Genomic DNA, 14,571 nt, shown 5'->3' with positions numbered 1-14,571 from the left:
TGAAATTGTAAGAGAAACACATTGCTGAAATAACATTGATTGCTACAAACTTTATTCTCAGATTAAAATAACCACAAACAACTTCGAACATAATGATGTACCAATTGTCATATTGGAATCAAATTTCCAATTATGGTGGCTGTACATTCAGTTTTGAGAGACAAGTTGAATGGAATTTTACTTGATAAAAAAAAAATGAAATTTCGTTTTTCAAATTTATGGTGAATATCTGAAATGTACAAAAGAGAGAAAGATATATAGAGAGACCAAACACATTTTACTTTCGCTGAACTTTGTTTAAAGAAATATTACTGCAGAGAAAACAGAGTCCCAAGGCACTTAACATGAACCGAAATGGCTACCTATAAATCAGGAATATTTTACTTATAAAGAAGAAAGACGAATTGCTCTTAATTATTAACTTTGTCATTCCTCGCACTTTGAACCCAATGAGGAATGGTGTGATCGACACTTATGTAAACCCGAGCTTGCCCATTGTAAATTATACCTCCTTGATCTGAAAGTTGCGCTTAATAATTGGATTGAGTCGTGGTGTTTGTGGTCGGTTGTTAACCAAAGGTTATCTTGGGGTCCTGGAACCGTTTGATTGCTTTATAAGGTAGATATTTACAATAACACCAACCGGTATAAAACTTACCAGTATATATTTAGTTTGAGGTAGAAACATTTTTGAGATATCTCTTCAAATCTTTAGCGGTAATGCCTATATATGGGACAAATAATCCGTATAATCTGAGAAACGTTTTGTGCAGAAACGGTTCTCAGATTTAAACGCATTTTCGTCTAATTTTCTGTTAACAGGAATCGTTTCTAAAAACACTTAAACAACAGCTGCAATGCAGCTTACCAAAAGTAATTATATCCAAATTAAAAGCAACTATGCAAACACAAATCAATTGATGCTCAAACTCTATGTAATTATATCCAAATTAAAAGCAACTATGCAAACACAAATCAATTGATGCTCAAACTCTATAACAGCTTATTTTATGGCAAAACTAGAGCAACAATTTCTATATCTAAACATACATTTTGACTAAATATGCTGATGTTTTTAAACGTTATTTACATGCTGAGATCTTTTGCAAATTAATCGGATGTTTTTGTTACTTTGGATTTTACCGCTCATTCGATATTAGGAACCCATCTTATCACGAGCCAGCTATTTCAGTTGTCCAGTTACAAAAGATTCATCAAAGAATAATTCAAATGAAGATAGAGTATAGACCTTTATCACGGTGTGGTCATCTTGGTTTTTACTCCATTCCAACTCATTGTAACCAAACAATTGACATAATAATAGTTTGGTGCCATTATTACCTTCAGATTGTAGTTCTGAACATTGCTTTAATTAAATCTATAGTAGGCCTATGGCTCATTCCAAACCTTTGCTTAGGCTCCTGTCTCCGGAGTCTACCTCGAGGATTGAAAACATCTTAAACAAAAATCGTTGAGTATATTTGAAGAAACACTGGCGATGTGGATAAATCATCGGGCGTAGTTCTCGCTATTCTCACTAAAAACCACCTTTCTCTCCACCTGAGTAAATAAAAATTACCATGACAAAAATAAGTATCTTAATTGAATCGAGGAAATACTAATGATAAAAGCAAAAAAACAAAAAAAAAAATTGTTGTAAACTGCCTAAAAGGCCTAATTGTGTTTTTTGACGACTGTGAGACCCATTTAAAACGAATTGTCTTCGTTGAGGTAAAGCTGCTTGCTTAAAATGCTACTATTTAATATTAGTTTTGATCTCGCAAGATACAAATCTGTAATTACTTTTTTCTTGTGACTTCGATGACCAATTGAGCTTAAACTTTCCCTCTTTTTTATTATATATTCATTTAATTTTGCTGTACGTTTGGTCACTTAAGTGGTTTTCACATTTGCTATAACGGAATGCAAGATCTGCAAATAAATAAAAAGCAGTAAACAATGAAAACATTGACCCAGTAACAAGAAGTCGGTCTGCTTGAGTCAGCATATTATCACTGCACACGAGGACTCTACACTTACCAGAATACGCAGGCGGGTTTTGTGTGTTGGGTGGGTACGTTGGGTTTTGCATGTAACCAACCGGAGCACCTTGGGTTGGCGGCTGTAAGGCAGGCGGGTTTTGTATGTTGGATGGGTACGTTGGGTTTTGCATGTAACCAACCGGAGCACCTTGGGTTGGCGGCTGTGAGGCATGCATGTTGGGTTGGACTTGTTGTTGGTAACTCATCTTTAAAACAATATACAAAATGATCACTCAGTTTTGCCTTTTCCTAAAGCACAACCTGAAACTTGCCCCTGTTATTATCAGGAAAAGAAGGGAAATATTCGTGGTGCACGTTTACTGTTTGCATTTTAGAACCCTCCGTCGTTCCTCATAGGAAGTCCAAGTTCGTCACAGTGTTGGAAGGCACACGAGTAATACGTAGTTCTAGTAATGTTCAAACTATTTTTTGTTTGTGAATAATATTACCGTAATCTGCGGTTCGTTCAATGTCAGGCCACAGTGAACAGCGGAGATTATGGCGATGACCACTTCAGCCAGACTAACCAGACCAGTGATGGCATCTGCTGCTGCCGGACCCCTATAGCCATACTGTTTAGATGAAATAAACATACAAATATAACGCGGTTTTGTCAATATCGAGATATGATTGACAGCATGTTGTAGGATGTTGAAGGAAACGTATATGCTTTGGTTTTTTGAGCCGTTCGATTGGTTTAATCTTACATGGATGTATAATGCAATATAACTAACGTGTGAAAAATTCTTTTCAAAGGATGATTTTATACATTAAAAATTGTCAAAATCGGGGTGTTATGTCAAAGCAGGAAAATAATTCGTAGTTTGATTACACAATCTGAGAGACGTTACTGTTAGTAACGATTTTGGGGATAACAACTGATATATGTATCATTACCCCCACCTCAAAGTGAAACGATTCTCAGAATGCTTTATACTATCGGAAGTTACCCCTTCCAAATACCAAGTAAGTTGTGAGCCGTGTGTACTTGTTCATTATAGTTGGCCTGTGTTTGTATAGAGGTTATTTACGGGAGTCAAAAAGTTGACTCCCATAAATGGCCGACCGTGTAAGTCGATGAAGTAAAAGGAAAACCGTGCAACTTCGAGGCATTTTTGTGTGGATCATTGTATTCTACTTTAACAACATCTTTCTATTACTCATATGGATTCTATAACAAATGGTTACAAACGCTTTTCAAAGACCAACTCGACCGATCCAAGGCAACATGTTCCTTTTATACATGGAACCCATTTTCCTCTTTCAAAAAAATCGGTGGTAATTTAATAAAGTAACCAAGTCATTGTTTTGGACCATACTTACGTGGGTAAGGTTTAAACCAAATGCTGCGGTGTAAATGGCAAAACTGACCAGGGCCACCAGCGCTGCAAGAATACACATCACCAGGCCAGCGATAGCCTGAAAATTGCAACAAAAACAATTCAAACCATCAAACATTATTTCCTTTTTGTTCTTTTTTTTTACGAGATTGTTTCACTTGTTGGATGCGTTCACTGGACTATAGTGATTCATCCCTCTATACTGTTGCCATGACTTGTGTGTACAGTTTAAAGGAACACGTTGCCTTGGATCGGACGAGTTGGTCTTCAAAAAGTGTTTGAAACCGTTTGTTATGAAATGCATTTGGTTTAACAGAAAGATGTTTTAAAAGTAGAATATAATGATCCACAAAAGTATCACTAAAAAATGCACGGTTGACGTCGCGAACTAACACGGTCGGCCATTTATGGGAGTCCAAAACTTGACTCCCATAAATGGCCGACCGTGTTAGTCGAAGAGGTAAAAAGAAAACCACGCAATTTTGAGGCATATTTGTGTAGATCATTATATTCTACTTTTACACCATCTTTCTAACATAACGATTTTATAACAATCGGTTACAGAACGCTTTTCAAGGACCAACTCGACCGATCCAATGCAACGTGTTCCTTTTAAAGACAGTTTAAAAACATCGTAAAATGTAACTTGTTCCGTTCCTTGTAAATTCTAGGTCATGGATTTAAACAGAAGATAAGCACAGACAAATCTTGCTGAACAGAAACCGTTTACATTGGTGCAACTGTTGCCCCGCTCATTTTTGGCACAGCTTGCTAAGCAGTATTTCCTGCTTAAAAGCTTTATGAAATTTGGGCTTTGGTACTGTGCCATTTTTTTATGACATCTGGGGCGGATTGCAATAAAACGGTCTTAGTCAGCGGTCTAAGACCAGTCAGTTATAGCAGGCTATCTGTCTTAGACGGTCTTAGCTTAGTCAGTCATTAAGCCTGTTGCAATAAGCCGGTCTTATAGATAAGTCGGCAAGAAGTAATGCAATACGAACAAATGTCCCATTATACTTGGCACCTCTGCAGTCACTGGCGGTACGGCATTCTTCTTATTGCTTTGGTTTAAATCATTGGATATCAAATCTGTGAGTTGTGTTATTTTTTACTCTTGGGAACATATATTTACGATACACTGTATCATCATCATAATGCCTCTCATGGGTGTAACTGTAATCTATTTCTAAAACACAATTTCGTCGTGTAGAGCTCTTTGCATCAAATCATCTACAACTAACAAATGCAGCGCCATCTTAAAAAAACAAAACACAGACCGATTATAGCCAGCTCAGAGCAGGCTTAAGATTTAAGACTGGCTATAATTAAAGACCGCGCTATTGCAATCGGTCTATAATTAAAGACTGTCTAAGCGGGTTTCAAGTTAGCCGGCTATAGCGCATAGACTGGTTTAAGACCGCTTGGTGCAATCCACCCCTGATGTCACTCACTTCGTGGCTCATGAATAATGCATGATACCGGCCTTAACTTCAACTTATTCCTTACCAATCCTCTGCTTGCAGGTACAGACTTCGCCGTCAGAAGCACGAGGATCCCAGCTGGCAGATAAAACTGGAAAAGAATGGAAATTCAAAAGGAAACTGGTTGCTCTCAAGGTAGGACAAACCAGTATTTTGGCCTTGGGTTCTCTTGATAGACCAACCTTTAAAACAATTTGTCATGAAGAGCTAGGCCATTGTGTCTTGTGCAAATTGGATTCGATCCACATTAGTACAGACTTGCCCATCAGTAAAGACTTGCCCATCTTTCTGAGTCACCCCCAAAATCAGTCGATGTAGCGCCCTCTACCTTAAGTACTTATGATAAAAATAAATATGTTGTTTAAAAACATTAATATTTGTCATAAAATTATTGGTATGGGTTGAATTTAGTGGGGTGCCCCCTGAAGGCCCCTATCTCATCTCAACACTGGTTGTTTAATTTACGTTTCGAAAAGTAATTCAAAGTCCCTTAGAATGAGTAGGCGTTTGATTTCTTTCATATAGGTTGGACCTCCTTCACTTCGAAATTACAACAAATATTGTTGTGGTTCTTACTCACCAATATACCTCCCCATATAGCAGACGCCAGAGAGTTACATGCATACCATACAAGACAATCAGTCAATCCACAAGCAGCCGAAACTCCACTTAAAATGATTTGGAGAATACCAAGTTTAAGCAATCTTCCGGAGTACTTGCTTCGTTGATTTGCCCCAGCCACAGAGGCAGGTGGAATGGGCACAGTTTGCACCTGAATTTGAGGACCTTGCATCGCTGGTTGATGTTGGTTCCTTCCGTTGTTGTGTAATGTCACTGGTTGGTGTCCCTAATGTCAAAGTTATGGTTAGATTCTGTGGATGAAAAGTTTGACACAATTATGAGTTTCCTCAGCTGTTCATTCAATACATTAGCGAGGCATCTCGTGTGGGCAGTCCTTTGCACATCTAATGTGTGCCAACAGTGTCGGTATGGCAGGAGATTGTGTACCCCCGCCCCCCTCCCCGGAGATTCTGTTCCCCCATAGTTCACCATAATGAGACAGAAACCTTCAGGAGACAGATTTCCCTTATACGACACTGTTCTGAATCCTGTTGCAGTGTTTATAACTGAGTAGTTATAAACAGAAACTTTACTGTAAAACAGCCGAGTTTACTTTTATGGGGACATGGATTTTTGACTCGTATTCCTTAATTGGGGACGATCTCATTTCAAGCACACACTTCTCGTTTAAGCTTAAGTAACAAAATCTTAAATCTTTCTTAAAATAATGATTATACAAAACAATTTAAAGAAAAAATATATACAAAACAGAGCGAAATAAATTGTACTCACGTCAGCGCTCCTTCGTATAGTTCAGTGTGTTGATTCTGACTGAACCACCTCAACGTTGTACAATGTGCTGCTTGTTATTTAACACATAGCAACGTCACCCAGACAAATTATGCGAATAATTATTATGTCTCACAATGATGAATCGTGTGTAATTATTAACTTGTTAGGCACTCTGTTCACTCTTCACGGTTAATTTTTATCAAACAATGACCTGCTTTCCCAGAGGTTACTCAACGAACTTTCAGTATAAAAAGTGATTTATAAAAGATTATAGGTGTGGAATTTTTCTATGACCCCATTTACAAAAGGTTTCCTAGTGAAAAGGATAATAATTAACTGAGGGGTGTAGAGTGTCCATGTTTTGAGTTTGTTGTTCGGGATACTCATATTTGTTTAGACTTTGGTAGTCTTTCTAAAACGCCTTTAATTAGTCACCCCACACTCCCTAGTGCAGACCTGATATTCTTCCTAGTTTAAGTCTGATTTCAGATTTGTTTGGGCCTCTTCAAAAAATCTTAATTAAATAAAAAGAATACCATGCAAAATTAACCTTTTAAATCCCACACTGCATTTGTCCAGCAGTAATAGGTCAGCACTTATGCATACTCATTAAATTTATCTTTACTTTTTCCAATGACCAATCATGCCTGCTGACGAGAAGGTCAGGTGTAGAAACATAAACAAACACAATGTTTAGGATTGACTATTCTTATTCCAATGTTTTATTCTTATTATTGCACTATTGGCTACAACCAACGATTCGTTTTGCACAATCAAATGGCAACAGCTTAATAACTCGTCACATTTGAAAGAACTACACTACAAATTACTATCAAATTGACAATTCTCCCCTAAACAATAATCTTGTACCGGACCGGGATATCTAGCAATATCACTGATATCTAAAACATTAGCTTTTATGCACAATTTTAATTAATTAATTAATTGAATAATTAATGTTTTTCAACAAAACCTCATAAAATGAGGAAGATAAAAAATACATTACATTATTACAATAAAATGTGTATTGATAAACATAAAACCCTGACACTCGTGGGCGACCCCACAGACCATCAAGAAAAAGTGTAACAAATTGATTGCCAGAACGATCCGAGCAGTTGAACGAGAGTACCAAGATCATCACATACAAGACACTGGTTACGAAACAAAACTCAACTGAGACTATCACACCGTAGTCTATAATACATACTTTTCGGTAAGATTGAAATTTCATTCTGATATAATGCAATTAAAGTCATTTGGAAATAAAATTTAATTTTTGTTCAAACATAAGAGTATAGGCCTATGTTTAGTATAATTATAAAACCATTTTTCTTAAAGAAATTGTTTGTTACGATTTATTATGTTTAAAAATAGATAAAGTTGTTTGGGGGTTGACTCCGCCTACCCCTTTTGTGACGTCAATCGAGGCAGATTTTGCCGTGATGCGTAGAGTAAACACAAGTACATTCTAGTCCAAGTCGCGAGTTTGTCGTTTCGAAAACAGTTTTTTCTTGCATTTTCCTGGCAATGCCGACCAAGAATGTTGCTGCTAGATGCAGCAAAACAACTGAAGATGGGGTCAGTCTGCATGGCTGGTCAGACTCGCAAGAGCAATAGTGCCTAGTGGTCCGGTCCGACGTCTTTTTCAGCGCTGTGCAACATTTTCTTTTCTAATATCGCGCCTCGATTGACGTCACGGACAGCGCCCTCTCGGGTCGGGGCCTACCCTTAAATCTGTTTTAAATAAGATAAGAACTTTGTTCCTATTATAAAGAACCCATTAAATGTTTATTCACATTCCTACTCATCAAAACACTAGGGACAAAAGCTTTATTTTGACAAAATACCACTTCCAGGTGACTTTAAGCAGCGAGAAACTCTGTGCAAGCTAAAACTGTTTTTTAAATAATAATATAGCAATTAAAAAGTGTTAAAGTAGTAGTTTTATAACATCATCAAATGTTTTCGGGCAAACAATACGCAGCCTTTAAAATGACATCTTTTCAGCCCCAAAAAGAAAAAATAGGAACAAAACAATGCTTAGGCTTAACTTTTTTTTGTTTAATCTATAATCTCTTCAAAATCAGGGTCACAGTTGACCTGGATCCTGATTCCTAGATATCCGGACCACTTTATGGGTTAGACTGACCCCGAACCGACCCAGAAACTTGTTCAACCAAGAACTTGGTTTGAGCTTGCATCCTGCGGCATTTTCGTGACCCCTTTAAGGTCAAGAACCGATGCTCCAAAATGTGCACAGTTTTTTTTTTGTTGGGGAGGGGGGGGGGGGGTACACTTCGGTTGCTTTTACTCTCAACATACCAGGGTCGTACTGACCCGGATTAAAGGTCGAGGGGCGTGACCCATTCCGGATCAAGCCACATGACACATGACACACGGATCCGGGTAAAGTCTGACCAGTTTTTACAGTGTAGAAGTTATTTTAATATTTAAAAATGTATTATTCTATTCATATTGTCAATAGAGATGATTCTTTAGGAATGCCAAAAGTTTGGGTTTATACGAGTTCCTTCATGGACATGTAGCACTTTTTCATACTATACCAGTCTTTCTTCCAAGAGTACCATTGCAGCCCATGTGAAATTGGTTCCTCTCCTTGCTGGTAGTATATCCCATTCAGGTGCGAAGACGCACATCCATTGAACCACCATGCCCCACCATTTCTGACAGCGCAGTTTGCAGATTCTTCAAGATGTTCATATACGTCATTGTCCCTGTCTTTGGTTGTGAAGTTTTGTCCATTATGGTACGTCAGAGCATCACCAGCAGGACTGTTGGCATCGAATGAACCAACGTGAAGGGTGTATAGGTCACCAGATACAGCAAACTCTTTGTAACTTGCCCAAGCCGTTCCGTTCTCCCAATCCGTTAGGCCTACTCTTAATTCCCATTGGCCCGACTTAGTCAGGGCTTGCAGGATGTCGTTCCCGAGCCAGAACTCACCAGATAGATCGCCAAAGCCTAATTGGTAGCTGGCCCAGTCGCGGTAGAAGTTAACAGAACCATCTTGTCTTCTCTGGAACACAATCCAGCCTCCTCCATCAGTTTCCATGTCACAGTAGACCCGTACGCCACCAATCAGACCAGCAGGAAAGATGGTATAGATGCCATTATCACGATGCCCAGCTCTGTACCACATCTGGCAACTGGTGTACTGGTTACGTATTATATCATAGTAGGCACTTCCGTCCAGCTGGAGGAAATCAACAGGGCTGTGATCTCTTGTAGCGTTATTCAACTCACAGGATTTGTTACCGATGTGGTAGTTGAATGAGGTACATTGTCGATCAGAAGAGCAGTCTCGCCCACAGATCACTGGAGAAGATACAGTCTTCCATTCATACTTGTGATTTATCAAAGAGTGGTTGTACGTCAAGTAGAAGATGGATTCCCTCCATTGAAGACACTGGCATAACTTTACTAAGAATGCCAAAATCAACACTGAGATGGTAGCCTTCATTTTGAGGAGCGATATCAAAACAAACAAACTTGTGTCCGCAAGTGAGTCTTTGGTTCTTCAACAAGCTGTTATTGTTTAATAATCTTGGCTCAAACTTGACTCCAAAGCGCATTTATAGGTAACACGTCTTAAAACTGTCTTGATAGTTAGATGATTAAAGTTCGAAGACGACTCTAAATCATCCGAGTGTGTGTTTGGTTCTTCAACAAGATGTTATTGTCTAAAAGTCTTGCCTCAAACTTGACTACTAAATTGCATTGGGTTACGTCTTCACGATATTGATGGTGGTTTGACGATAAAAGAAGACGACTCAAAATCACCAAGATGTGTATTCTGCCTCCAACCGCGTCTGAGTGAAATATTTTGTGCGAATCTTCGTTTATGAGTAGCTTTTGATGAAGTATCGTGACGTACATTAAAACCAAGGCAACCAATCAACATCGTGTTTGTAAGTTAATAAGCCAGTGGAATATGAGAAGCGTAAAAAGCTTCAAGATTGCTAATTTAATTTTATACACGTATAAAGCACAAAGGAAATACAATAAATTATTATCTATAATGAAAAGGTATCAACAATGTACACGCAACGTAACTGCAGTAAATTAATTAAAGGTTTTAGTTAGCTGTCCATCTTGGGTCACTTGATGGTCAATTTTGCCGGTGCTGGACACCTTATTGAATTAATTGATCTTTCTTCTCTAATTAGTTGAAACTAGGGTACAAACCTGGACAGGTGTTATTGTCATAGGCACGTGCTATTATTTAGGAGCTTTCGTGGTGGTGGTGTTGCAATTAAAAGGAGCCTTCGTGATGGAGGTGTTGCAATTAATTTTTAGTCAACATGCTATAGTTCCCTTGACAGACGTCTTCTGTGCTTTACCAGACCCTATAGAGCACGTCCAGCCCTTAAATCGCAGAATTCGGAGAAAGCAAACCATGAAAATGGGCCCTTGCCGGTTAGTCGCGCAACTGCTCCATTTCACTGCTATGATGATAATGAAAATACAATTACTTTGGTCCTTCATCAACCCAACTTTTCAAATTAAGCTGAAACTCACGGTTTCAAAACAAAAGGAATAATAGTTATAGCAAGTGGTGCTTGCTGGCGGCCGATCGTGAGCAATTTACACAACTTTTGTTTGCTAATTAATTAGCCTACATTTGAAATAGTTTTACCCACGTTGTCCTCGTTTAAATAGTATCTCACGATACCATGTATTTCCCTTTTATTTTAGAAAGCTACTTCGGCAAGTTTGTCTTCATATAAACTCATGGAAAACAATCCCCCCCCCCCAAAAAAAAAAGAAAAACATCCAAGATATGTAATAATTGTGCTAATTGTTTTTTAAATAGTTTTTCAATGCCTGCCAGGGAAAATTGCATATTAAGCTTCTTACCACCAATCGATAAGATGCACAAAACAGTTGGCGGCCTGACCTTTCGACTCTATAATGCAGAATTCGTCGAAGACTTTTAACTTTCTAAATATTTGTGTGAAACTTTTTTTTGTTTTTATTCCAATTGCTGCAATCTAGTAAGCACCAGCATATTTCTATTGAGTCAAATAATGTTGTTTTTATTAAAGTATTTCGGACAAATATTGATCTCTGGTGGATTGGTTAGTTACACTTTAACTCAAGGCCATATAACGCAACATAATTTGGTTTATTTAAAATAAAAAGTAAATAAACCTTAGTTGATTATCAAAAATACAGGCACTACACAGCAAAAATGGCAATATCACAATAAAAAGTCTGCACACAAATGTACATGTGTTAAACCTGTACATACACAAATGAGAAAGAACAAAGTCTCGGTTTGAGTTTGCATAGGATATGAACAGCCAGAATAGGATGTAAAGTGATTGGACAAAATCTGTTGAAAGCGCCCCCATGCGGTCAAAATGGTCAACTTCGTCTTTGTCTTTGATCAAGAGTTTATGATCCTTTTATTTAATGGGGGTGTTTATTCACCTGTGGGAAACTTTCAACCCTTCCACCTGTCGGAAAAAGACAGGGGCCCAGTCTAATTAAAAATGGGCTGGAGCCTGGAGGAGGATGGTTTTTTTTTTTTTTTTTTGGGGGGGCACATCTGCACCAGCTTCTAAAACACTGTATTATTTTATGCAAGTCAGTGTAAAGTGTGGGTCTGATACAGCATTTATGCCAACAATTAATTGGGAAATATAACAAGATTATTTGAATTTATCTTTGTCCAGAACACAGAGAGATGCAGTACACCAGGAGACGGGGGCAACCCTTGATCAACCACGTTGTATCCACTGACAACTTACATGACAGAGAGAGATTCTTGGATCCTTGATTACACAAAGTCTTAATTGCTTAAATCATTTAAGGTAAATATCAATGAGACAAGGTACTCCCCTTTTATTAAGACTTTTTTCATCAGAGGGGGGGGGGGGGGTGGGGGTAGATGTATTAAACCACTTCATTTGTGTGTGGTTAGAATGGGGCGAGGCGAGACGTGGAAGCTCATATCCCCACCGCCCTGCCCAAGCCCCACATGATCACAAATGAGATAGTAACAAAGCAGAACTAAATGGTTCAAAACTTTAAATTACACCCCTTAATTATGCCTCCATGAACATGTCTGGTTGTGCTGCTTTACACGAGTATAAGTTGAGATAAAACATTAAAATAATGCAGGGAGAAAATAAGTAGGCTGGGGTACACAAGGATGTATTTGTCCATTATTAAATGATACAATAAGTCAACCCTCTCACTATATGACCATTCAATCAGCCACTTTAATGAATAATAATACCTAATGGGATTCCACTTCAACAGATAATAATTATTGGAGTGCCGGTTCAGTGCACAGTTGCATTTGAGTTCTATTGGGTTAGAATCATACTCTGTTCAATCAGGTCATTAAAAGAAAACTAATGCAAGAATAATTGCTTTGTTTTACATTATGAACCAACTGCCAGGTGGCATAATAACTACATCTCTTAAAGAACCATGTCATCCATGAAGCAGCACCTAAGTCAACAGTGTCAGTTCATCAGCAAGACTTGAATGATTGCATCCAGGGAGATTCAAGCTCCACTGAATGGAGGGCTGAGTTGTATGTTGCTTTTGAGGTACGTAATAAATTTTCTTTTCATAAATATTTTGCAACAATCAATAAAAAAATAATAGCCTTATGGTTTTTGCCTGAAAATGGGGGCAAGACTATATATAGCCTTATGGTTTTATCAAATTTTGCTTGAAAATGTTTGCAAGGCAACAAACTTATGGTTTTTTCCTGAAAATGTTTCCAAAGCCTTATTGTTTTTGCCTGGAAATGTTTGCAAGGCTTAGGTTTTTATCAAAATTTGCTCGAAAATGTTGCAAGGTTATATATAGCCTGATGGTTTTATCAAATTTTGCTTGAAAATATTTGCTGCAAACAAAGTTTATTACAAAACATTTGAAAGAAAAAAAAATAAACATACCAGCCTTTTAATGAACTTGTACAACTTCTTAATTTCGGTGCTGCCTACAACACGCCTCGGTCACCCCTGTTAAAAAGTTAACATGCATGATGTCCATGTTTTTTTCTTGTAGGCTTCATCTGGAGGCGATCTCTCTGTTAGGTTGCCCTGCTGCTACCACTTCATCATCACCGGGACATCGACACAAATTGATACAACTGCTGACTACCCCTTGTGACGTTGTATATGTCTGCCCAGATTGAATAAAACTGCTGGACTTAGCCTACTTACCCCTTCCTTTTGAATTTTCAACAAAAATTTGATAAAACTGCTATAGCCTTATGGTTTTATCAAATTTTGCTTGAAAATTGTTGCAAGGCTATAGCCTTATGGTTTTTGCCTGAAAATGTAGGCAAGGCTTATGGTTTTATCAAATTTTGCTTGAAAATGTGTGCAAGGCTATAAGCCTTATGGTTTTATCAAATTTTGCTTGAAAATGTGTGCAGGGCTATAGCCTTATGGTTTTATCAAATTTTGCTTCAAAATTGTTGCCTTATGGTTTTTGCCTGAAAATGTAGGCAAGGCTATATAGCCTTATGGTTTTTGCCTGAAAATGTAGGCATAGCCTTATGGTTTTATCAAATTTTGCTTGAAAATGTGTGCAAGGCTATAGCCTTATGGTTTTATCAAATTTTGCTTGAAAATTGTTGCAAGGCTATAGCCTTATGGTTTTATCAAAATTGTTGCAAGGCTATAGCCTTATGGTTTTATCAAAATGGTTGCAAGGCTATAGCCTTATGGTTTTTGCCTGAAAATGTAGGCATAGCCTTATGTTTTTATCAAATTTTGCCTGAAAATTGTTGCAAGGCTATATATAGCCTTATGGTTTTATCAAATTTTGCTTGAAAATTGTTGCAAGGCTATAGCCTTATGGTTTTTGCCTGAAAATGTAGGCAAGGCTATAGCCTTATGGTTTTGTCAAATTTTGCCTGAAAATTGTTGCAAGGCTATAGCCTTATGGTTTTTGCCTGAAAATGTAGGCAAGGCTATAGCCTTATGGTTTTTGCCTGAAAATGTAGGCAAGGCTTATGGTTTTATCAAATTTTGCTTGAAAATGTGTGCAAGGCTATAAGCCTTATGGTTTTATCAAATTTTGCTTGAAAATGTGTGCAGGGCTATAGCCTTATGGTTTTATCAAATTTTGCTTCAAAATTGTTGCAAGGCTATAGCCTTATGGTTTTTGCCTGAAAATGTAGGCAAGGCTATAGCCTTATGGTTTTATCAAATTTTGCCTGAAAATGGTTGCCAGGCTATATAGCCTTATGGTTTTTGCCTGAAAATGTAGGCATAGCCTTATGGTTTTATCAAATTTTGCTTGAAAATGTGTGCAAGGCTATAGCCTTATGGTTTTATCAAATTTTGCTTGAAAATTGTT

General features: G+C 37.7%; 1 protein-coding gene, 1 long non-coding RNA gene and 1 pseudogene across 3 annotated transcripts; 1 reads left to right on the top strand and 2 right to left on the bottom strand.

Annotated features, from left to right (window-relative positions):
• Positions 1 to 25: 25 nt before the first annotated feature.
• LOC139952224 (uncharacterized) lies at positions 26 to 6,324 on the bottom strand. 2 transcript variants are annotated; one of them, XM_071951286.1, is made up of 8 exons: positions 6,217 to 6,324; positions 5,444 to 5,735; positions 4,889 to 4,954; positions 3,366 to 3,461; positions 2,492 to 2,614; positions 2,191 to 2,248; positions 2,041 to 2,109; positions 26 to 1,560 (listed from the first exon to the last, which is right to left on the bottom strand). In XM_071951286.1, the coding sequence occupies exons 2-8, from the start codon at positions 5,654 to 5,656 to the stop codon at positions 1,538 to 1,540; spliced, it is 648 nt and encodes a 215-aa protein (XP_071807387.1). In that variant the 5' UTR covers positions 5,657 to 5,735; positions 6,217 to 6,324; the 3' UTR covers positions 26 to 1,537. The 2 variants fall into 2 exon arrangements, with proteins under 2 accessions (XP_071807387.1, XP_071807386.1); XM_071951285.1 differs by having other exon boundaries at positions 2,041 to 2,248.
• On the top strand, positions 4,914 to 13,495 carry LOC139952225 (uncharacterized). Its single transcript, XR_011787875.1, has 4 exons — positions 4,914 to 4,998; positions 11,919 to 12,056; positions 12,651 to 12,803; positions 13,270 to 13,495. It is a non-coding gene; the product is annotated as an uncharacterized lncRNA (long non-coding RNA).
• Positions 8,738 to 9,700, bottom strand: LOC139952649 (microfibril-associated glycoprotein 4 pseudogene; annotated as a pseudogene).
• Positions 13,496 to 14,571: the final 1,076 nt, after the last annotated feature.

Source organism: Asterias amurensis, chromosome 20 (assembly GCF_032118995.1).
Source record: "Asterias amurensis chromosome 20, ASM3211899v1".
NCBI lineage: Eukaryota > Metazoa > Echinodermata > Asteroidea > Forcipulatida > Asteriidae > Asterias > Asterias amurensis.
Note: the sequence above shows the minus strand (reverse complement) of the source record. Positions and strands in the feature narration are given on the sequence as shown.

Excerpts from the sequence above, each read along its gene's own strand:
- LOC139952224 (XM_071951285.1), bottom strand. The coding sequence starts at position 5,656 with ATGCAAGGTCCTCAAATTCAGGTGCAAACTGTGCCCATTCCACCTGCC. Across the intron at positions 3,462-4,888 it reads TACCTGCAAGCAGAGGATTG|GCTATCGCTGGCCTGGTGAT; the intron begins GTAAGGAATAAG and ends TGCAATTTTCAG. Across the intron at positions 1,561-2,040 it reads AAACCCGCCTGCGTATTCTG|GTGGAGAGAAAGGTGGTTTT; the intron begins GTAAGTGTAGAG and ends TTATTTACTCAG.